At 47.2% G+C, this 25051-nt stretch overlaps 1 protein-coding gene across 1 annotated transcript in view; it reads right to left on the reverse strand.

The window, feature by feature from the left end:
- Positions 1 to 25051, reverse strand: part of CFAP54 (cilia and flagella associated protein 54) — a 2172274-nt gene that overhangs the window by 216668 nt on the left and 1930555 nt on the right. Inside the window, exon 66 of the mRNA XM_085653834.1 lies at positions 1544 to 1650. Coding sequence (XP_085509960.1) covers positions 1544 to 1650 — 107 coding nt within the window. The remainder of the gene's footprint in view (positions 1 to 1543; positions 1651 to 25051) is intronic.

Genomic DNA, 25051 nt, shown 5'->3' on the forward strand with positions numbered 1-25051 from the left:
AAGGCCAAGGCTGTGGCCGGGCAACCCAGAATGAGTTTGGGCTTCTTTCCCTTGATGCAACACTAAGATATGCTACAGTCGTGATCCTTGAATGAGAGCCAGAATGTGATGTCACTACTTAGAGCCTCATTTGCAGTGCTGGTGCAGGCCATACGCAGAGGCACCAAGCAGGAACCAGCAACTAGTCCTAGGAACTTGTTCCTTCATGCCTGCTCCAACAGGCGTCATAGGGGATCCTGCTGGCATGAAGGGTAGTCCAAACTGGGGTCTATGGCGTGTCCCCCTCCACCCAGCAAGCTGTGCACAATGCCCAGCAATCCACTTTTAGGGCCAACTCTCTACAGAAAGTGCAACAGTTTCATACTGTGGCTGTTTGGGCTCAGGAAGCCTCAGAATAACACAGCAAGCCATGGATCAATATGCTGACTTACTGCTAGAGCCTGGGTTTTACATTTCTTGGGTCCAGCTGCCACAACGAACCTCCCTGCTGCTTTCCTTAGCTTTGCCTTGACGCAGTAGAGCTGTTGAGAACATACATAGATAGAGCTAGACTGTGTCTTATTGGTGCAGTTGGTAAATAGTCCATATTGTAAATGGCAAGATGCATGTCACAAAAAAACGGTCTTGCCAAACATTACTTTTTCACAGCACCTTCTTGCTGCTTCTATAGTAAACTACCTTTTAATTACCCACCAAAGCAATTGAAGGTAGGACATATAAACATCTGTAAAATGTCAGGAGCTAATTCCAAAAGATGCAATGCTCGAAGGGGCTTCAGCCAAAGAAGCCACTGGCTGGAAGCAGCTGGCCCACAGCCCTAAATATTTATATCTGTTAGGTGTTGTGTTGTGTTGTGTGTTATTCTGGCATGGGCTCCAGCAGACAGCAAGATGTCAAGCATGACCTAAAATTTGCGGAGTGCGCAGAGAAAATAGCTGATAACAGTGGAGCTGTGGTTAGTTCGGGATCACCTAATCTTGTATTTTTTCAATAGTTTTGATTACCAAAAACAGGACAGCGTATTCGTATTAACAAATGCATACATACCTGGAACAGTGTATTTCTTTTTTGGATATTATCTAGAAAAATGAAGATTTGCATCGTGGACGACCACAGAATGGGACAGCTTTTGATTTGCATATTCGTATGTATCACACTACAGTAGGTTGAAACACGGTATCTGCTAAAATAGTGGAAAGTTCGTGTCTGTTCATTATGGCTGTCACACCAACTGAAGTGTAACACCTGACGTTCAGTCTCCTATACATATTGTATAATAAAATAATACTGTTGTAAGAAAATAAAAAGTATTTATAAGCAAACGAATTAACAGCTTGCACTGTATTAAAGCGAGATACTATATTATTTGCATTTTTTTTAATTTAAAATGCATTAAAAGCAGAAATGATGTTTAACATTGTGTATAGGCATACTGTAAACAAAGACGTTAAAATCCACTATCGATATATGAAACCGATTGTACATCTATTACCTCTCTACAGGGGAAACTCGAAAGTTCTTAATTCAGCGACAAAATATGTACCTTGCCAAAAGAATCGATACTTGTCCACAAACCACATCATCCGTGTTAAAAGCCTTCAGGTTGCGTACTTTGATAGTTGTTGTATTGTATGCATAAAAAAGCAAAATCTGTGAAAAAAAGATGCCACAATATATTATTATTTCCGGGAATGTTCGAAGTAGCAGTTATTAAAGTGTATTGTACCTTCTCCTGGATATTATATTATCCAAACTTTGCAATTTCATGAAAGATTCCATAGCAATACCAGGTAATCACAAAATTAGCCAATAGGTATTTAAAGCATCTAAAAAACCTCTAAGCCAAAAAAATAGCACAATCAAATAAAGGGCCTGATTTAGAGTTTGGCGGACGGGCTTACTCTGTCACGAACGTGATGGATATCCCATCCGTTGTATTATAATTCTATTATATCCTACGGAACTTGTAACACGACGGACAGGATATCTGTCACAAATGTGACTAAGTAACCCGCCTGCAAACCTCTAAATCTGATCCAAAGTTCTGCTACAATCAATGTATTCAAAAGCATGTTGTAACAGCACAGCGATTCTATGGAGAGCTATAAAGATAGTAAAGCACGTGTCAGGGGTTGCTTTTATTCATTCCAGGTTGGCTTGGATGGTCTCTTACCAATCCAAAGCTGTAATATTGTGTCTGAAGTGGTAAAAACCTTTTGTCATTTTACAGCTCGGCGTGGATGGCACTGTGCTATTTCTGTGCTTAAAGACTTTGCAGTAGACATGGTAAAATACTTTGTCTAGTTCTATCTAGGCGTGGATGACAATGTGCTAATCGTATAGTGAATGCTTGTAGTATCTTATTTAGGTTCAAGCAAGCAGTTAAATTCTCAATGAATAGAGTTACAGGCGCACGCAGACACCTCCAAGAACAATTCACAATTCATGTATAAAAGGAAGCTCTTAAAAGTTGACAGCATAAATAGAGCAAACTGTAAATACCTCTGTTGAAGTAAACTAATAACTTCGCCAACAATCCAGCTCTCAGAAAGTGGTCAATGTATGCTGAGGGCTCTGGGTAGGGTGAGGGTCGAGGGAGAGGAGCAGGAGGAGTAGGGGAGGAAAGGGCAATGCTTTGTTTGCTAGTGGGAGCGTTGTATGCTTCCCTTCCCCGTCAGAAATATAACAGAGAAGAAGGCTTGGCTGCTGCTTCAGCAAAGCCTCATGAAATTTGACTGTGGAATAACTGCACTGTAAAATCAGCTCTCGTTCTTGCACATCGAGAGAAAAACAAGTGCGGTAAAACTGATCCACTTGCAATTGAGTGGAGCGAGAGTTCATGAGGTGAAGTAATTCCACTCGGCCTGACTCATTACGCAGGAGGTAGAGACAGCATTGTTGAAGGCAGACCAGGCCCATTCAGGTGAAAAGGAAATCTCCTCCCCCTACTCTAAATGCAGCCCAGGTCTATTCAGCCCAGCCCTGACTCATCAGACATGTGGAGCCACTGCCTTCCTCCAACCGCTGTCATCCAAAAGCCAGACAAGCAATACACAAACCTAGCAGAGGCACACTTGATAGTTAGGCAAGAAAATACCTACTTTCTAAAAGTGGTATTTTCAAACACAGAATGTAAAAATCACCCTCACTAAAAGATGCACTTTAACAGTCTGAGTTCAGGCATACTAAACTTCATTTTCCTGTCTTGTTCCCAGGGTCAGTTATGTTTATAAGATGTTGTAAACAAACTCCCCATTCTGCCGTATGGGAACAGATAGCCTTGCAATAGTGAAAAACTAAATTGGCAGTATTTCAGCACATGCCACACACATCAGGGCATGTCCTACCTTTCACATACAATGCACCATGCCCACAGGGGTATCTTGGGTAGGCCTGGGCGGTAAATTCCGTTCCACTCGCGGAATTTGCGGAATTTAGGTAATTTCGCGTTCCGCGGAGAACGCGGAATTGCCCAAAATTCTGCTTTCCGCGGCTTCGCGGAATTTTTGCTTGTTCGCGATCTCAAAATGCGTGTTCGCGAGATATTTCCCCCCGAGCACGCAAACAGCGGTCGCGAACAGGAAAAAAGCATCGCGAACAAGCAATTCCGCGTGTTCGCGGAATTTCTGCGTGTTCGCGGAGATTTTAAACCATTTCGCGGAGATTTGCGTAACGCGACTACGCAAATTCCGCCCACCCCTAATCTTGGGCCTAACTTAGGGGTGGCTAACATACCGAAAAGAGAAGGTTTGGGGACTGGCAAGTGTGTGCACATGCCAAGTCGACATGGCAGTCCCAGACTGCTTTCAGGTTCTGCAATGGCAGGCCTGAGTCACATTTTACAAGCTGCTTCTGTGGGTGGCACAATCAGTGCTGCAAGCCCACTAGCAGCATTTGATTTACAGGCCCTGCGCACACATAGTGCACTGTACTAGGGTCTGACAAGTAAATCAAATAGCCAATCATGGAAACACTAAACCATAACAATACTTTACAAAGGGAGCACTTGCATTTTGACACTGAACAGCAGTGGCAAAGTGCCCAAAGCATCTAGACCAGCAAAACGGAGTCCATCACACAGCAAAACACAGTAAGTAGAGGCAAAAAATGGAAGGGAGACCTACGCAATGGTGCCAAGTCTAACACGATATGAAAGGAAGTAATAGGGAGATAAGATATGCCCACGATGAAGCAATTTGGTCAAGAAAAGAATGATGATCGGACCACAGGGCTGTTTGTGTCAAGGTCCATATTTTAGTGAGTCCAGACTGAACACTGTCTTCACAGGGGTAGTAATCAATGGGTGTTGTGTTCCAGTCCAGCTTTCGTTTCCAGTGCATACTACCAGTTTATTTTCTGATTCTAAATAGTTACATTCTAATAAAAAAAGCAAGAGCAGAGGCAAATGTTCAAAAACTGGATGTCAATAATTTCTAGCTTGCTTGCTACCCCACAAAAGGGTTAGGCTGGTTCCAACAGACAGTTGTAAGGAATGATTTTCCTAGAGAAATGTCACTGTGTTAAGGGATGTGCCCAGATTGTTTTAATACAGTGTTCACTACCGACATATCTTGGTAGCGAGGTTAAGCTAGGGCTAGATATCAAATATTCTAGAGCCATGGATAAAATCTACCCAGACTGTAGAACATCTATGGGTGAAGCTTGGGTGATGGTCCACTTTTGTAAATTGCGCTTCTTGTTGGAGGTTCCTGTCATGATTTATTTTATACCATTCGATACATTTATTAAGAATGTTTCCACGTATTTTATATCTTTACAGATATAGGGATAAGAGCACCTTAAATAAAGCCTTTTCTCTGAGGTTTGGGGCAGGAGGTGATTACTAGGCAGCATCTGGAATGGATACACCTGTGCATCATTGGTGTTCCAATTTTCTTTCTTTCAAATTCATTAATCATGTTACTCCTTCGAACGTTTGACTTTACAACAGCATTGACTTTGAGACATCAAGGCTAACTCCAGGAGGTGGTTGTGGGATTTCAGCTGAGAGACATTGTGACACTAATTATACTCAATAAAGTTTGCAATCGGATCTACATCGCTTCAAAAGATTATGGGTCTAATTTAAAGGACTGTGGTATGAAATTAAATTCACTAAACTCGTTTTGTTCCTCGTAATACCCTCCCAATTCTTTCTCAGGTACTCCACCCTCCTGGCTTGCTGCCAGCAATGTGGCCTTTAGTCAAACCACAGACCATACTTTTTGACCCCTGAGAAAAGGCCTGTGAGTACCCATGCAATAGAGGATCAAGCAATGTAGTATTTTGAGAAAGTTGTGGGGCCCCTAGAACCCTAGAATGTCCTGTGGATACACTATCATGTGGGCTATTTTAACAGAGCATTTTCGGCTTAAATATAGGCTGGCTGGATGAGTGAGTGATCCCTCTGTGGTTCACCCAATAGAGTTGCATTATGATTTTATGTGCAGGACTTTGAGAAGTTCCCCATCTTTGCTCTTCATGCAGCTAGCAAAGCTGAATTACCTATTTGCTTGTGTGATTTTCTGTGTATTGCAAGATCATTTTGATCTCTCTGTTAAACAAGTTACTTAACTTTGGTAACGCCTTATCTGGCAGAGACTGAGTGACATGTATCAAAGTATTCTCCATTCGCAAATGGTTCATATCGCAAAATGTGCCCGTTTGCGAATGCAAAAGGGTCCATCTGAATGTATGGAAGGCTGTGGTGGCATCGATTTGCTCCACATACGTCATCGGCGTTGTCTGTGCCCGAAGTGACATCCGCGGCACCTATATAGGCACCACCTCGGCACACTGACACTAGTTACTATTCACGACTTTCCACACCAAAAGCGTGGAGCCATGAATAACACTGACACCGGTGTGGATAAATTAGGGCCCTGAAAGGGATCAGCCCTGACCCTAGAAATCTGTCCGCAGAGCAGGGAGGATATAGTCTCTGCCAGATAAGGCGTTACAGAAGGTAAGTAACTTTTTCACCTGATAGAGACTTCTAGCAGCAGATTCCTTACCATTGAATAAATACCCTGTTAGAAATGGGATATCTGGTTGGCTAAGGCTTGCGCCAAAGCCAGGCAGAGACCACCACTCTAGTCAGGGCAAGGGAGTTACACGCCAAAGATAACCCCTGCTCACCCCCTTGGTAGCTTGGCACGAGCAGTCAGGCTTATCCCGGAGGCAATGTGTAAAGTGTTTGCGCACGCACACAGCAACAACACCCCAGGCACACCACAAAAGGTACTCCACACAAGGTTATTTATAAAAATAGTCTTTGTATTATGATAAACACATTAGATCATAATCACATAATATACACTGTGCCAACTGGCACTAGGCAATATTCACAGGGGACCATTTACACACGACAGGGCCAATGGGGCCACCGTCAGAATCATCACTTAGAAGAAATTGTAAAAGTAACATTTATCATAGACGTAGACCACAACCAGTAATTACTGGCACAATAATGACTTCAGCATTATCACATTAGCATTAGGTATAAAACATATCCTGCATAAACCTCAGGGGCATAAATATATTATGCATAAGCACCATAGCATCTCATTAGGCATCACAAGCGTGAACAACTTAGGTAATAAATTAGCATAAAAACAGTGTGCCCCAATCGTGGGCACACCACACTGAACCTGGCCCCAGGCCAACTGGCCTCCCACAGGGGCTCAAATGCCCAATGTCCAGAATGTCCGGGCTGGCTGCACATGCAGCACAAGCAGAAGGCGCAATCACTCAAGCCTGAAAGTGGCAGCTGCCCACTAATTGCTGGGCAGCTGTGCAAAGGAGCCCTGGCACCATGGTCAACGCTGCAGTCCCACTCTGGGACTCTAAAAATAGACTTTGCCCACAACGTTGCAGCGGCCCGCAACTGCGGTGCCGCTGTGGAGTAAAGGAAAAAACACTAGCACTCTGGTGCCCTTCTGGCCCCAATGCTGCTCTTCTCCCAGCCCCGCTCACCAGGTACTTCGGGTGCTCCCTCCAGCAGGGGGAGGCACCCTCCATAGGAAAAATCATACTCCATTCACCAGGACTGTCTTGGGTGTTCCTGCACCGGGGCCGTCTCCTCTTCAGGCGGTCTCCTTCAGTTCACGGAGCAAAGTCTCCATTGTCTTCTGGCTGTTTGACAGCGCAGGGTGGGCTCCCACCTGGCTCTTGCTGCAGGTGCGTTCCCCAGCGTGGTGTAGGCTCCACACCGCAGGGCTCTTCTGAATGCACTGGGGCGCAGGCACGGCAATCCGCAGGCGGGGTGGGCTCCTGCCAGGCCCAGGCTCCACTCCCAGGTACACACGGGGCTCTCCACTAGCACAGGAGTCCCGTGGGTCAAACCGCCTACTTCCGGTTGACTTCTGCCGAGGCCCCGTCCTCTTTCGGGTCACTTCAGGCCGCGCAGCGGCTTCCCTTCAAGATGCGGGGCTCTATCCCAGCATGGGCATCCCGCTCTCTTCCTGGCAGCAACTTCCGCTCTTGACACCGCCCAAGGTCAGGCAAGACGCCTGTCTTCCTGCTCGTGCCGTGTCAGTGATTCCCTTTTTCGTGGCGGCAATGCGGGGTGGGCACCCGCCGTAAGAGCAGCAAAAAGTGGGGAAATCCCTACGTCGGGATTCCCTTGAAAATGATCGTAGTTCAGCGCTGCACACCGCCAGCTCCTTCCCTGCTGCCCAGAATAAAGCGCTCTTCGCAATAAAAGTAAAGCGCTCTCAGGCTCTTGAAGTCCCAAGTCCAGGGACAAAAATGGAGCGCTCTCCCCAGTAATAAAGAGCACAGCACTTCTTCCAGATAAAGGCAAAGTTCAGGGGGCACAAGGCTGGGCTCAGGCAGGCCAGCACACAGGGCCCTCCAGCAGGGAGGCAGTCCCTTGTGGTGGTTCCTCCTGGAGCCCAGCAGCAGCAGCCCCCAGCGTCAGGGCCATCCCAGCAGAGAACATTTTCATGGGGTCACAGCCCCTTCTTTTATACACCCTTTTCCTTTGTCTGTAAGCAAAGGGCTGGGGGAAAAACCAGATGCAACTGGTTTGGGGGAGCTTTGGAGCACTTTGCTGTGCTCAGCTCCTCTCTCCTTTGTCAGGTGGGGGCTAGGTGCTCAGACGCACCACAGGGGGCGGAGCCTGCATTGTGGAGGGAAGGCACAGCCCTATTCAAGTCCCAGGTGCAACTCCTCCCTCCCATCTAGATGCAGATCTCTCTATTCACCACTGGGCTGACTCACCCTGGCTCGTGGAATTCCCCCCACCATCCAGCACCTGTCAATCACAAGCCAGACATGCACTCCACATCAGGCAGGCAGGAAAAATAGCACACAGAAATGCGAACTTCTAAAAGTGGCACTTCTCCACCAGTCACAATAAATCTGCGCACACCATTGTGCAGCATTTATTCTCATGAGTTCGCACATACTAAATTCGACCCTGCACTCCTCTCACACCAGGAATTACCATGGACACACATATCCCCCATGCATTCCTATGGGAGGGCAGGCCAATCTCACCACACGCACTCAGAGAGCGTATGCACTTTACACTGGACCACCAATACCAGGTCACAGGAAAGGCAAAAAGTTTAGGGGTGAACCTGCCAAAAGGGCCAAGTCCAACATACCCAAACAATACCATCTCTGGAGGTGGGTCTGTGGACCAATGTCTCGGAGGAAGTCCTGCAGGACCGAATGTGTTCAGTGCCCATCCTTATGGACCTGACAAATAAGTTACTAACCTTTGCTAACGGGTTATTTGGTAGAGATAGGATCTAGCCACTTATTCGTTACCTTTGAATTCTCCCCAGGTGCCAGACTAGATCCAGAAATGTTTTACAGCAATACCTCTGCGCATCCATAGAGGGCATTGAGCGACTCCGTAGTGAAGTCTTCCACCGTATATGAAGTTGAAAGATTCCATATAAGCCCTCCTCTGATGCGCTGACGTCAGTTTCTTCCATGACTATTTTCCATGCCAAAACGCGGAGCCACTTATAGAAACTGCCTATAGAAACAGTGTGCCCAAAAAGAGTAATCTTTATGTCAAAACAATTACTAAGCAAAACCACAAAAAGATGCCAATACTGATAGTCCATCAAACTTTTACTTCACTAGTGCCTAGAACAAAATCTAAAGCATCCTAAAGCACTCTTTTGCTTAATTTGAATTTATTTAAACAATTCTGCATTTTGGGGTTCAAAATTATTATATTTTTTGAATACCACACAAATTAAATAGAACATATTATAAAACAACCAGCCATATTACAAAATAGCTACACTCTCTCTCTCAATCTTACTTTCTACTTGCATATCACATTCAAACCGCATTTATAACCCGTACTCAACTGCACCCACACCTCAACAATAGCTAACACGCCCTGACTTAACTACACATTTATGCCAAAATCTGATGTCAGGGATAACCACCAAACATCACCTATTATAAACATTAGTCCTTTATTTTTAATTTGATTTTAAATCTGTTTGTTTTATTAACTTTTGAAGTTACAGATACATGAAAGGCATTATACTTTTAGCAGTATCTATGCACGGTGGCTCTTAATCGCAATGGTAACATATTCTTGCCACACGAAGACTGAGCATTGTAGACATACAAAATGTGCCGATCACACCAGAATACATATAATGACAACATTTGTCTCACTCCATACATAAGATGAAGTCCAGTCCGGCGTCTGCATGGTTTCGGCAGTCCAATGAGTAGTGCCTTTCTGCTGGTGGAGCGTCGACTTCAGAACAGACATAATATGATCAAAACAGGTAACCCCCAACAACCCCAACACAGACCGGCATTAGTCCCAATATCCCCATCCCCCCACCTCCCCTTGTTTCCTCAACAACGTATCTCAGCATTACAGACTGACTGTTACTCCCCCGCATCGACATCTATTGCGTTCACCTTGGTGCCAGCGCAAAGTAACACACACATGGAACAGTACAGCTGCACACCTCCATAGGTCCTGACATCTACTCTGGGTCCCCGCCCTACCCCTCGATTGTTCCTCAATCTGCTGAAGTGTCTGGAGCAGCCCCTCCCACAGCGCAGCTATAGGCTCCTTCCTCAATCCCAACGTTTCTTCCCGTCTCCATGCACGCGTATGAGGTGTGTCCTGCACCTTCCATCTCTTGGTGAGCAATCGCTTAGCGACCACAAATCCCAGATCCAGGAATCGGGACATAACTTTTGTAGCTGGGGTCCTACGGAACTGGTGCAACAGATAAACAGCCCAGTCAAAAGGTAGGCTACGACCTGTGCTGATGCATAGCAGCTCGCTGATTGTGTGCCAGTACGTGTGCAGTTGTGGCAACTCCATAGCATGTGAATCAGGCCCACCCCAGGTTCGGTACATCTAGGGCACACTGCATCTGTACGATGGAAATACCTATTGATCGTCTCGGGTGTGAGGTATGCCCTATGTATGATGAACAACTGAATCTGTCGATGGGTTCCTGGGTATGCGTACTGGGCTCTTCAATACCCGTTCCCATTCCCTATCTTCCAGCGGCCTCCCCAGGTCCACTTCCCATTTGCGTCGGAGAGGGTCTAAGTTGATCGCCGCATGGGTTCGCAATGATGCCGCAAACCAGCAGATCAGGTGGCTGCCTCGCCCCGTAACGTGAAGGTATTGTATGGTAAGGTGCTGGCTGGGTTCTGTAGACATGTCTCCCCATTTAGCAGTCAGGGTTGCAATCAGTGAGCGGAACACTAGGAACTGCCCTGGTGATAATCCCTCATCCTCAACTAGGGAGTCATATGAGGCAAGTGTGCCATCACAATGCAAATCTCCCAATGTCTGTATGCCAGCGTCTCGCCAGTGCGTCAGTGTAAGGGAGGTGAGTGTTTGCATCCCGCTAGGAGAAACTTCTAGTGGTAACGCCGGCACGTATGGGACCAGCGCTCTGGTGAGAAATAGGCTTTTACGGTAGCATTTGTACGCCACCGCCAGAAGGAATGGCATCGGCGTCACGGCCCTGGTGGCTGGGTGAAAGATTGCAAGGATCCTCTCCAGGGAGCATGGGGGCAGTGTAGATGCTGTATCCTCCCGGCCCCTATCCGCAAACCAGCGGGCTATCCACTGCAGTTGTGCAGCTAAGTAGTAGTGTTCTAAGCAAGGAGCTACTAGCCCCCCTGTGTCTACTGCTCCCCCAGATGAAGTCCCTGATTAACTTAGAGAATATGGCAAAAAATGCCGCAGGTATATATAAAGGTAGCTTAACAAAGTAGTACAGTAACCTGGGGAGAATCACCAGCATGGTTAGCGCCACTCTGCCCAGCGGCAATGTTCCCCAGAATCGCATCTGCGATTTGATGGCTGTGGAGGCCCTACCCAGGTTGCCGTCAAAAAGGTCCCTCGGCTTACAGTATATCTGTATTCCCAGGTATCGGAAGGTATCTCCCTTCCATTGTACTATCGTACCATTGAGGGTGTATCCCGGGTCTTGTCTCCCCTCCCCGAACGCATAAAGACAGGACTTACTGGCGTTTACCCGAAGACCTGAGATAGCAGCAAAATCCCTCAGGACACTGGCCAACTGGTCTGGGATATTCTCTATGTCTCGCACGTACACCAGCAGGTCATCTGCATACAACGACACTTGGTGTACTGCGTCTCCCAGCGGTATGCCGTCCCTTAATGTTGCGTGGAGGGCCGCCGCCAGAGGTTCGATCGCTAGCGCAAACAGGAGTGGGGATAGTGGGCACCCCTGCCTGGTGCCTCTGCATATGGGCACGGCTTCAGATATGTACGGACCCAACCTTACCGGATTGTAGGGTTCTTATACAAGAGGCCCACCATTTGTAAAAACTCCAGCCCCAAATCATACCGCTGTAGCAACACTGACAAATACCTCCACTCCAGCCAATCAAAGGCTTTTTCCAGGTCCAACATTAAACAACCCGCCTTTGGCCATTCCGGTACACTATCCGTAGCCACTCGAAAGAACCCCCGCAGGTTCTGTGACATGCTCCGCTTGGGCACAAATTCGTTTTGGTCACTATGGACCAGGGCCGAAACCACCGGCGCCAAGCGCTCCGCAAGTGCCTTGGCCTGTATCTTATAGTCCGCCTTCAGAAGTGCCAGCAGTCTATAAGATCCCAAGGTCGTGGGATCTCTATCAGGCTTTAGCAGGGACACCAAGTATGCCTCGCACATCGAAGCAGGCAGCTCGTCTTCCGCCAACGCTGTTGTGTAAAGCGTGTGCAAATGCGGCACCAGGGACTCCCGGTAAGCCTTATAAAATTCGTCCGGCAGGCAGTCCGGACCCGGCGTTTTCCACGATGCCATGGATGCAATCGCCTCCCCTATCTCCTCAAGAGTGAGGGGGCAATTGTGCCTCCTGATGCATGTCCAAGGCGGTGGGTAGCTGGATCTGTTCAAGGAATCTCTCTAACTAGTGGTCCGAACAGTGGACTCTTGACCGATACAACTGTGTATAATGCTCCATCATGACTCTATGTATTTCCCTTTGTGTGTACACCAATTCTCCTTCCCGCATACGTATAGCCGCATCGGAGCGCGAGCGCCGTCTTGTTTGAGCAGCCAGGCGAGCAAGCGGCCCGCCCTGTCTGCCGTGGCGTGTGCGGGCTGTGTGGGCTGCATAGTTATGACACCGCAAGCGCTCCAGAAGCTCCGCGAGCTGCGTCCGAAGGGCCTCTAGTTGATGTGAGTACCTGCCCCCTCCCTCCCCCTCGCACTCATATTGCAACAGTTGGGATTCGAGACGGGTGATGGACTTTTCCAGCTGTCTCCGTATATTCCACGTGGCGCCTAAACAGTGACCCTGAGTGTAGTTTTGAGGGCATCCCACTCCACCAGTGCGCTACTTGCTGTGCCCTCATTAAGCTCAAAATAAACATTAGTCCTCTATAGTGCACAAACAAAGATATCACACCTTTTTAAATTCATCAATACAAATTACAGTGCACAAAATCAGCTATAGACATTAGCCCTAAGATTGTCTGGTGAACAATACGCAAGGTCAACGCGTTTCAAACCCACTTCTTAAGAGGCTCTCTTCAGGACCAAAATAACTCTTAAAGCGGAAAACACCTCAATGAAATCATACTGGAAAATGGTGAAGCGACACCACTGTGAGTGAAAATTGTGGTTAATGTCCCAGTTTCTTAAAAGTAGTTCCAACCGCACCAATTTCAGCCGAGGAACTTTTTGGCTTTTGTTAAACGATGATTAATGAGACGCGAGGTGGGCATCTATTTATCCGAAACCCGTTACGTTTTTTCTATGGAGTGCGAGGCTCAGGATGTAGTTTTTTCATCCACTGGTTCATGATAAATGCACGCGTTCATACGGACAATGTTCTCGCTCGCTCTACGGCTTTGAAGCTCCATAGAAAACTGAATATCTAGGGACAGATAACCAGTCTCAAATCCGATAGAAAAATAGATGTCAGACAGATTAGGACTTGGCTGAAACATCGGATAAAATACAGAGTACAAGGTGTAGGAACAAAGCCTTCATGAAAGTTGATGCCCGAAAACAAATACGAGTAAGAAACAACAGAAATAACAGATGGAGTTGCAGTGCATACAAGCACAACAGGTGTTAAGGCCAGGAAACAATGGCTCTATAGGAGGCAGGCCCAGAAAAATGACCAGAAGTTACAGTCTAAGCACAGCAAAAAACCTTCATTAAAAACACGACTATGGAGGAGAAAAGACCCTGCAGGTGCCAAAGGAAGAGAAAGACATAAGAAGAAAGAGAAGAGGAGAGAGAGAGAGAGAGAATCCTTCAAGCAGAAGGAATCGGCAAAATAAGGTAGAAATTGTGTAACTAACCCTTGAGAGTTAGAAACCTTGTCTGGTCCAGCGAGGAGTGAGAGTAACTCTCAGGAAAGAAACCGAAGGGAGCACCAAGCTTTCTTGGGAATCAATTCAAAGGGAGATAGAACCATAATGTTCAAGGAACACACGTTCGAGATGGGAGCAACCACGAACACTAAAAAAGGGGGTAGGTGGCGGCATCTGAAGAACAACCATTTCAGTAACAAAATGCCGAAAATGGTATCTGAACTGTCATAGAAGTGTTGCCTGTGGAAACAAAGGTACAAGGCATTTCCACAAATCAAAAAGTAATGCCAGGTCTGGTCGCTTAGGGAACTAATGCATCCTTCTGAAGGTCAATTAAATGAGTACCATTGAGTTGAGTAACTATAAACATATGTTATTCAGCGCCAAGATACCCTACTGGGTGTACGTGCCCTTTACAATTGCACATGTTATAGCAGAGTCTTGCAGGTATGAAGAAGAGTAAAGACAGCAAGGTGGTGCCACAGGAGAATAGAGCTGCAAGTGTAAGCTACCTATAGTCGAAATACCAACAAGATACTCCAAAAAAGAAGTGCCAAAACACACTGAGAAAGGACCAAGGTGGGAACACTGCCTAGGCCAGGAGTGTACAATATATCATATGCCAAGGACTATGCCACCCGTCCCGTATTACACCTGACAAAAAAGGAGGGAAGCACTGGTGCAAGGCGGAAACCCCTTGCACTATCTTTCCAGAGGTACATAAATTGAAGTCCCCTATAAGGGATACTGAAATGTCAGAAACATATCTAGGAATGCCAATAAGGCATACAGAGGATGGTCCCTGTAGGAGGCTGGCTTAGTATTGTGCACACTTATTTAGGTGAAGCACCTTGCACTAATCCAGACAACGCTTATTGTTATTTTAGTGGTCTTAGACAACCATAGAAAGCTCTCTAAGTGGTAGCTGTGGAGAGCAGCCTCCAGGCTTAGTCCAGAAGGAGTGTTAAGCAGCTTGTTTTTACAAGAACTAATCATATAGCGTAGGTTAAACGAAAAAGAACCACGCAGTGTAGTTATTAAAATAGTTTTATTTATTATACACACTCACTAACACATTGGTATATCTCCTATCCGGAAATAACAACACAATACACACAATATTTCAAAGTTAGACAGGTAAGTAAGCACAAATTCACAGTGCTCTCCAGGCGGAGACCAAACCATATACTGAAGTCGGGACTTGGGCCAGAAGACTCAGAAAAGCTGGGAACACAAGGAACCACCCAATGAAATCCACGGAGGCTGTGTGCAGAGTGGAAGCACAGCCGCGTGCTCAGTGCACGTCAATGGGAAAGTCACGGTTGCTGTTTTCAAGAAGAAGGACCCTTCCCAGCGGACCTGAAGAAACCCTGTGGAAGACAGAAGGTTGGAAAGTCACCCCAACCGTGGATACCCCAGGAACCAGGATACCTACAACAAGGAAGCCGGGTGCATAGGTGCAAAGTGACTTTGGAAACTGCCATAGACCACAATGGAGGACATCAGAAAAGATGCTTCTGGCGAAGAAAGTGAAAGAGTCTGGTGGAATCAACTGATGGATTCTTGAAAAGAAGAGCATGAAAGCAGAGGGTACAGAGTCTATGCCACTTTGGACTGACCAGTAGGCATGGAAGACCAATGACCAGCGATGACAGAAGATGCAGGAGAGTTGAGCTGCAGCTGTGAGGATGCTGTGGAAGACCAGGAGTCGTTCACATGCTGTCCCATGTTGGAAGTCATGAACCAGGGGGTCAGTGTCCGACAAGAGATGTGGTAAATGAAAAAGGCGTAACGTTGGGACCATCAAGGTCGAAGGGTGTCACCAAGTGCAGTAGAGGCAGAGCAGGTCCGAGCAAGCAGGGGAGCCCACTGAAGCCAAAGAAGACCCTCAGAAGGACCCACGGCCGGAGGCACAGGAGTCGCAAGAGGACCTCGAGAAGCTCACCAATGATACAGGCCCACGGTGCAGAAGATGCAGTGAGGACAAAGACCTTGGTAGTAAGAGATGCTGGAGGCTGGAGCTTCAAAATTCCCGGGCGGACAGAGTCATCGAGCCTTGGCAACAGCAAGTTGATGCAGTGCTTAGGGGTTCTGTTCCAGCGGTTCTGCCGAGAGATACTGCCTCAAACTTGCTGAGAAGACAGTGCAGGCCTCAAGGGAGTTGCAAAACCACCACGTGTGTTGCTGAGCCTTTCAACGTCTGTGGGATGTCAGGGGCAGCAGACTGGTCAGGTTAGTTGAGGTGCCTGAATATGCACAGGAGTGACTTCTTCATTCCAAGGGAAATTCTTTCGGGTGCCTTTGATGCCCACAGGCCTGGAGAAGTATCTGGATGAAGCACAAGCACAGATGATGTAGAAGACTGGCAGGATAATGAGACGAGGAGCAGCTGGTGTCTTCTTTGGTGCATTCTTGGTTTCTAGGCGAAGTTCAACGAAGTCCAAAGTGCCCAGACCGTAGAAGTGGAAGTGGTTTTGGATCTGAATCTTGTCCCATGACGAATCTGAAGAGCCACTCACAGGTAAGACTGTAAGTACCCTAGGGAAAGGGTTGGGATGATTCAGGGGTCCCTCCCAGAGAAGGGGGCTGGACAGAGAAGAGGATACTCCCATGTCCTTTGTCCAGTTTTGTGCCAGAGTGAGAGCCAACGGCTCCCTGAACTGGTTCCAACTGGAGTATGCAAAGAGGGCACCAAATGTGCCCTTCAAAGCAGTCTGGTGGTGCTGGAAACTGCCCCCACCCCCAGCCAATCCGTTCCACCTCGACTGTCCAAAAAACGCTGCAATGCGAAATCAGCTTTAATAGCCTCCGAAAAGCCAGAGTTGCGTAGCCAGGCACAACAATAGAGTGCCACTGAAAGAGCTTTGGCTTGCCCTACAGAGTCTTTAGTATCCTCCATGCCGCATAATATCAGCAATTTAGCTGCTTGTTGCCCATCGTGGAGTATCTGGGTAAGATTGTTCTGGGTTTCATCTGGAAGAGAGGGTATCCGGTGCGTGTCCGAATCCCATAACGCATGAGAAAATTTGCCCAAAACACAAGCGGTATTAAATGACCGTAAGGCTGAATTGGTTGCAGAGAAAATATGTCTACCATAAGTGTCTAGACTCCTGGACTCCCTGTCCGGAGGGAGGTTAAGCAGGGCGCTTAGGTCAGGGGAGGCTGTAGCGGCCTGCACCACAAAACTCTGCAGAGTAGGCTGCCGAAGAAGGCAGGTGGGTCCACGGGGGCAGGGTGGTGTCTTTGTGTTATAAACCAGTCCACATTGGGCCCCGTAGCGGGTTTAGCCCCGGAACCCAACAAAATATCATATAAGGCATTGCTGTAGGATAGCACAGGCTCAACCCCTGTTTGGCCCTGATAAAGTACACCAATTATTGGGTAAGAACCACAGATGCCCTCCTCAGAAGCTCTGCAAAGGTGGAGCTTATCTCTATAGTGAGGCCGGGAGGATGAAAGACGCCAGAGGATGGTGAGGACTCAAGGCCACTAGCCTCACCCAACTCAGTCAGCCAACTAACCTCCAGAGGAGTCTGGACAGTGTCATTTATGAGGTGAATAAACCCCATCTCATCTTCTTGTCCTCACAAAACCTGTTCTTTTGAAGGAAAAACAGTTAAGGGCTCCTTAGAAGTAGGAGGAAAAGTGTCCAAGAAGATCTGCACCTCCGCCACCGTCCCTGATGGCGTCTGGCATCAATGCGGCGACACCATCCGGCACCGATTTGGCGATGCCTCAGCGTCGGAGAGGAGAGATGGCATAGCACCGATCGGTCCTGCTGACGTAATCATCTGAGTCGGCTTATCGGGCACTGGCATCGTAGGTGGAAACCCTGAAGGGCTGTGCACCAGAGCCAATACGGATCCCAATATGGATCCAGAGGGCCTAACTGAAGCCGAGGGCAACCCCATTGGCTTGTATTCAGTCAAGGCTCCTCTGACCTCCTTAAGGCTAAAAAGCGCACCAGAGGAAGGTGGAGACACAAAGATGGAATGTAGGGGAGAATAGTACTTCTGCATCTAGTCCAGAGCCGTCCCAGCTCCAGGCAACGCAGGGAGGTGTGTGTTAGACTCTTGCCCCAACTCCTCAAGTGGAGGATGGGAAGGGGCATGAGTGATGCAGAGCATATGCGGCAAAGTCGGGGAATGCCATGATTTTGACCGCTTGCGTCTCAACTTACCTTTGGGCGTCAAGGACGAAGGACGCCTGCGGGAAGGACTTCTGGAGCAGGCTCTCAAGCTTTCTCTGGAGCGAGAGCAAGACAGTGAATGATGCAAATCCTGCAACAACCGTGCCACCAAGAGCTTCATACGGTGTTCCCACAATGCCTTAAGGCGGAGTTGGTGACAGGAGTCGTACTCCTCAGAGTCATCGTGTTCCCCGAGGTGCCACATACAAAGAGTGTGAGTGTCTGTAGTCGAAATCTGCCATCCACAGGACCGACAGGGTTTGAACCCCAAGGACATTAAAAAAGCGAAGGCACACTGTTCCATCGACAAAAATGTCGAGACAGGTGAAAAAACGGCCAGAGGAACCGCTTTTCATATCCACGTTAGAATCACAGAAAAGAAAAAACAGACATAAGTGAGTTAGGGGAGGGCTTATATGAACTCTTTCAACATCACATCCGGTAGGCGACGTCGCTACAGAGTCGCTTGACACCCTCTACCGACGCACAAAGGCACTGGTAATCTGCAGCTAGATGTCCCTATCAGATTGTTCAGACAGTAGTGTTTGGTGAACGTGTGCAGGGAAGCCCAGGTTGCTGCCTGGCAGATGTCCAGGACAAGAACTTTGCAAGGTAACACAATGGTCGCACCTTGAGCTCTGGTGGAATAAGCTTGCAAGCCTTCAAGAGGTTCCTTCTTGTTCAATGCGTAGCAGATTTTGATGCAGAGCATGACCCAGTGAGAGATGGTTCGCTTTGGCACCGCTCGACCCATCTTTGCACCATCATACCTAGGCTTTCCTGTTTTCAGTTTCTATTTTTGGTAAATTCTGGTGTTTTTTTTTCAGTGTTTTCAAGTGATTTCTATACCTTAAAAAAACAGTGGTTATCAGTGGGTACACATTTTCGCCATTAAAAACTATAGAAACAGTGTTTTTCCAGTGTTTATGGAACCTTTTGCTTTTATTATTGCTTTCTTTCTGCACTGATAGCGCATGGTATATAGACAGTGTAAGTATAGTGTGTATGAGGTCCAAATAGATTTTTGCAAATTAAACTTATTGTAGTTCACCATACAATACTTCTTCAGTGAATCTTTGGTCATGTTCACTCGCTCTTTCCTTTCCATGTAAACGTCTGTGAAAAAGCCCTCTCAACATTGGCACTTGAGATAGGCAATGCCAAAATAGCCAGTACACAATTTGTTAACTCTGGCCACTGATATAGCTTTCCATGCCAATACTGGTTTACTTGAAGATTGTGATTCTCGGGGCAGGGTCTGCAATATTTGTGCTGATCTGGGCGTTTATGCGCTCAAAATTATTGAAGCGGTCATAAATGAAGTCGCACTTTTGAAACTACGGAAGACATTCCCCTTTACGGAAGGGATCTAGAACAGAGTAACACAGTGAGGTTTCATTGACTACACATGCCATTGGGGTGAAGGGACATTTCTATGCATCATTGCAAGCCATTTCTCATACATTGTAAAATACAAGTTCCTGAATTGCTCTTCACCATTGATTTGCTTACCACGTGGCAATCACTCTAACATGGAACATGTTGCAGTGCCAAAGTCACTAAAGGTGTTGCCCAGCCTACTCTCAAGGAGATATTTCACATCTACACCAATTACGCTGAACACGTGGCAGAGAAGGGAAGCAAGATGGCGGCCCCGTAACGGAGGCCGATGCAGCAGGGCAGTGAGGGCAGTGTTCTAGCCCCAAGGATATCTAATCTGTAGTGAGCGGTGGCGGCGGCCCCCCCCCCCCGGTCCCACCTGTGTAACGCCTGCTGAATCCTGTAATGCCGACGGAATTCATCGGTTGTCGCCTCTCTGGGCGGGTTCTTCGTTTTGCCCTGGCCGCGTTTGCTGCTGTCTCATCCGCTTTCGGGATCCGCAAGTTTCGCGGAGTTGAGAAGGGGCGGAGTCGGCTGCCGAGGCTTCGGGGAGAGACGTCACACACCCGGCGGCCTGAGAGATCTGGCGGCGGCTGTCTGGGGAGGCAGTGGCGGGTCTCGAGGACTTCGAAAACACAGAGCAGGACCATGCCCCCTAAAGCGGCGGCCGGTGTGAAATCGGCGCCTCTAAGGAAAAAATCACAAAGAGAGGATCTGGAGCCAGAGGTGGTTGATGACCTACAAGGACCCCAAGTTTCTGCCGGCCATATAAAAAAAAAGCAACAGGTGGCAGGTAGGACCCGGCATGCGGCATCAATTGCAGATATTTTCCCTAAGGTGGGGAAGGAAAAGGAGAGGGGCTCCAAGGCGGCGGGAGCAGGTGTAAGCCCACTGGCTGATACTCTTTTGTGCCCTATCTCAGAGGAGCATTCTATCCCTACCATCTCTATTGATTTACCCACAGCAAATATTTTAAGCAGACCACCCCTCGATATCGAAGGTACTCCTGAGGTATCAGCGTCTCTGGAGGTCATCTCAGCTTCCTCAGAGTCGGAGAAAGAATGTACCGGCTTTATGCAAAGTCAGCCAGGTTCAGGAATAACTGAGAACACTGAGCCGCCGCCAATCGGCTCTTCAACTGATAGGGAAAAAGTGCCAAGTGAATACTATTTCTCTGTCTCGGATGGGGCCGAATGGTCCGAAGAAGAAGATCGCAGCTCTTTGTCAGGCTCAGAATCCGAACTTGAGGATGGCATCCTCTCAACCAGTCTGCGGCCGCCTAAGGCTAAGGGCCAGCCCTTGAAAACAGGACACACTTCTAGAGAACTGACTTGGGATCATACGCCTGACTTAGCCTTACAGGGTGGACCCGCAGGGGATAGCTCTCAGCGCTCCCTCTTGGAAACTATCCACCAGGAGATTCTTGCCCACAGAGAGGAAACGCGCCAAGACAATCATAAGGCACAGGCCGCCATGAGGAAGATCCAGGGTGTTGTAAGGAAATTATCAAAGACATGCACTAATACGGCGGATAGAGTCTCGAACCTGGAGGAGAGGGTGGTATCTACGGAGGCCGAGGTAGCCGAGGCAACTAGCAAAGTCTATGACCAATGTTCTCAGGTTACGGATCTCCAGTGGAAAGTCGAGGAGATGGAGAACAGGCTCCGTAGGAATAACCTGAGGGTCTTGGGGATTCCCGAGGGTCTGGAAGGGTCGGATATAAAGGCATATATTATTATGCTCTTCGAACAAGCATTCCCAGAACGTTCAAGCTGGAACTGGGCTAATGAGATACAACGAGTCCATCGTACCCCTTTCAAGCCTCGGTCCAAAGCTAAAGAAGGCGACAAACCCAGGGCAGTATTAATATTTGTTGGTAATTTCATACTGAGGCAAGCTATCGCAGAAAAGGCCAGACCGGATGCTAGACGGAGTGGCAACGGGTTTTCCTTTTTTGTTCGCCCGGATTATTGTCACACGACCGTGGAAAGAAGATGGCGTTTGAGGGAAATGATTAAACCATTTCAGGAGAAGAAGATCCAAGCCTAGCTCATTAATCCGGCTCAGTTAAAGGTGACAAATGATGGGAGAACCTTTTTCTTTTCATCAGAAATTAAAGCGAAGGAGTTTTTGCTCTCTTTGGACAAAAAGGCTGATTAGGCGCTGGACTGTGCTCGGGTGATAAATACTCAGGGGGAGCTATGAGTCGTAGTCTGTTTTGATTTAACAAAATAGGAAGCTACAATCGAAGTAAGGACATATAAGGGGCTTAGTGTTTTTGTTTCTTTCTTCAATGAATGTCCTCACATACCCATACTGCAGCACCATCACATGCTCAGACTTACTCTGAGCGCTTCACTTAGGAGGGTGAGGGTGAGGGTTAGCAGAAGGGGTGGGATCCACATTGGGAGGGAGGGAGATCAGGGAGGGACGAAGGGTGTTGGGGGTTCGGGGGTTAATGAGGGAAAAAATAAGGGTTTAAGTTGCAGTTTGTTTCATCTTGTCTATCTTCGTGGTCAGATTATGGCATCAACGATACAGAAGCAGAAGCAGTCTGAAAGGCAGGACCATTGTGTTGTTCTAATATCGGGTCAAGATGGTCTGTGTTAGAGTTTGCTCTCTAAATATAGGTGGGCTGAATGATTGGAGGAAGCGTATAAGGCTGGCGCATTTTATAAAGAGCAATAGGATTGATATTCTCTGTCTTCAGGAGACCCACCTTCCATGGTCAAAGAGGAATTTGTTGTCTCTCAGTGGGTTCGAGTTAGCAGCCTGCTCTACTCAAACTTCAACAAATAGAGGGGTCGCGATTTTAACGAAAAGACATCTGGGAGGGGCTAGAAGGACCAAGCCGGATGGTTGTGGTAGATGGGTTTTGGTCGAATTAGTAAGTGGTCCAACTCTTTGCGTAGTGTATGGGTCAAATGAAGATGATCCGGAACTCTTTGACTTCTTAGAACTAGAATTAGCTTCCTGGCCTACCCCCATAATCATGTGCGGCGATTTTAATATTTCAGCTGACTGGAGTGATTCAAGGATGTATCAGGGTCGAAAACCAAAAGTTTTTAGGGCAATAAAAGCCCTTATCAATTCTCATGGCTTGATGGATGTGTGGGGTGCAAAGGAACCAGTTAATCCGGGCTTTACCTACTTTTCAAACCCGTATCAGAAGTTCACCAAGTTGGACTATTTTTTTATTACATCTAGTGAAATTAGCAGGGTTGGAATAACAAAATTACCGAAATTATTGTCAGACCATAATCCGCTGATACTATCATATGAAATGTCCGGTTTTGAACGGGTTAAGACCAGGTGGACCTTTGAGAGACAATTATTGGGAGACTCGAGATACACAAGGTATATTTTGAATTGGGCTGATGGGTTTTTCGCTGCCAATAGATTTAGTGCATCTAGGATTATTGTCTGGGAGTCATTTAAAGCGGCTTTAAGGGGGGAAACTATAAGTTTTGGGGCTAGGATAAGGAAGGAGGATAAGAGGGAAGAAGAAAGATTAGTGGGTACTCTGTCCGACACAGAAGAACAGCATATGAGAGAGATAGTTATGGGAGGGGACAGTAGTAAGAGCCAGTGTGAACTGTTAAAAATTAGAGCAGAATTACAGAAGTTAATGTCCCAGAAAGCCTCAGGAGAGTACCTGACTACTAAGGCCAAGCGTTATGAAACGGGTGAGCTGGCTGGTAGAGTTTTAGCCCTACAAATAAGGCAGGGGAGGGCCAGGAATATTATCTCTCGGATCGAAGAAAATGGTCAGGAATTCACGCAGACGGATGAGATTTTACAGGCTTTTAAAAACTTCTACCAACACCTGTATGACGAGGAAACAGGGGATGGTAATCAGGGGGGTGAGGTTGTGGATATTGGCCCCTGTCTCAATACCCTGGAAAAGGAGGAACTGGACAGAGATATTAGTGGGGCAGAGATTATAGAGGCTTTGCATGAACTAGCCTCTGGTAAAGCTGCTGGCCCCGATGGGATCCCCCTGGAGGTTTATAAATGTCTGGAACCAGTGGTTACACCATTATTAGTCGATTTATTCAATGGAATAATGTCTACAGGAGTGGTTCCAGCCTCTTGGCGGGAAACCAACATTGTGGTTTTTCATAAGAAGGGGAAACCCTTGGAGAAACTTGGCTCCTATCGCCCAATTTTGCTTATCAACGCGGATGCCAAGCTATATTCAAAGGTTTGGGCTAAGAGGCTTGGCAGGATCATTGGTGGTCTCGTCTCCCCCTGGCAACATGGATTCATTCCGGGCCATAGTACTACGGATCATATTAGAAGAGCTATAGCGTTATTTGACGCTCAGGTTGCAGGGGGGGGGGGGATGGCCATGATCCTGCTAGACGCGGAAAAAGCCTTTGACAGGGTCGTATGGAACTTCCTCTGGGGTCTTTTGGAAGGCAGGGGATTTGGGGAGATAGTTATTAGAGCTCTCAAAGCAATGTATGTTGATCCGGTTGCAAGGGTGGTAGTTATGGGTGAGAGTTCGGAGAAGATAGCTATCAGGAGAGGCACCCGGCAAGGTTGCCCCTGCTCCCCGATTCTCTTCGCCCTATACATTGACCCCCTGATTCAGAAAATTTTGGGGTCTTCCAGGATCAGTCCGGTGGTTTGTAATGGCCATACTAGTAAAATCTTGGCCTACGCCGATGATCTAGCAATTATCACAGTCAACCCCCAGCAGGCGCTTACGGTCCTGGTCGAAATAGCAGAATAGTTTGGTAAGCGGTCGGGCTATCTTCTAAATGAATCCAAAACTCAAATAATTTGTACTAGAAATATAGCTAAAAGCGATTCGAGATATGTGGACTCAGCAATCTATCTGGGGATCAAGATTAATGCATCAGTCAAGGAGATAATAGCTGAAAATTACCCTCCACTTATGAAATCTATTGTGAAAGAGTTAAAAAGGATTGACGTGTTACATCTCTCCTTGATTGGGAGGGTAAATGTTTTGAAAATGTCTTTTTTTCCTCGAGTCCTCTACTTGTTTAGAGCTATACCATTATTTCTGTATGAATTTACAATCAAAGGATTGGAGTCTATCTTCATTAAATTCATCTGGCAATATGGTAGGATTAGACGATCTACGAATTTTATGTCACTTCCTAGGGAAAGGGGAGGCTTGGCCCTCCCAAATTTGAGATTATATCATTGGTCATGTCTCTTGACACAAATGTCTATTTTGTTTCAACAGGAGAGTGATTCTGGTTTTATTACTTCATCAGTCCAGGATTTACCGTCCATTTTTTAGCTGTTAATAGGGGAAAAGGCCAAGGGGCTATTGTGGCGGGAAGTAGACCGTAGGTATTATAAGAGGCCCCGCTTGAAGATTTTGGAGGGGGTCTGGGAGGTTTGGAAGGCTACCTCCAAGCTTTGCAAAATCCCGAAAGTCAACTGCTATCTTCACCTGTGTAACTTAAGTTTACTCCTGTATGTCGGGGCTGACAGGAATTTACAGATCTGGAAGAACTATGGAATCAGGACTCTTGGGGATATATGGGATGTCCATGAACCACTGGGTTTTGAAGCCATTCAACAAAGGTTTGGTATTCCGGCCACTCATTGGTTTTTGTATGGCCAAGTCGCTCGGTGCTTAAAGGCAATTGAGACCGAAACCTTCGTTAATGGAGGAGGCTCCAA

Source organism: Triturus cristatus, chromosome 4_1 (assembly GCF_964204655.1).
Source record: "Triturus cristatus chromosome 4_1, aTriCri1.1, whole genome shotgun sequence".
Lineage (NCBI taxonomy): Eukaryota > Metazoa > Chordata > Amphibia > Caudata > Salamandridae > Triturus > Triturus cristatus.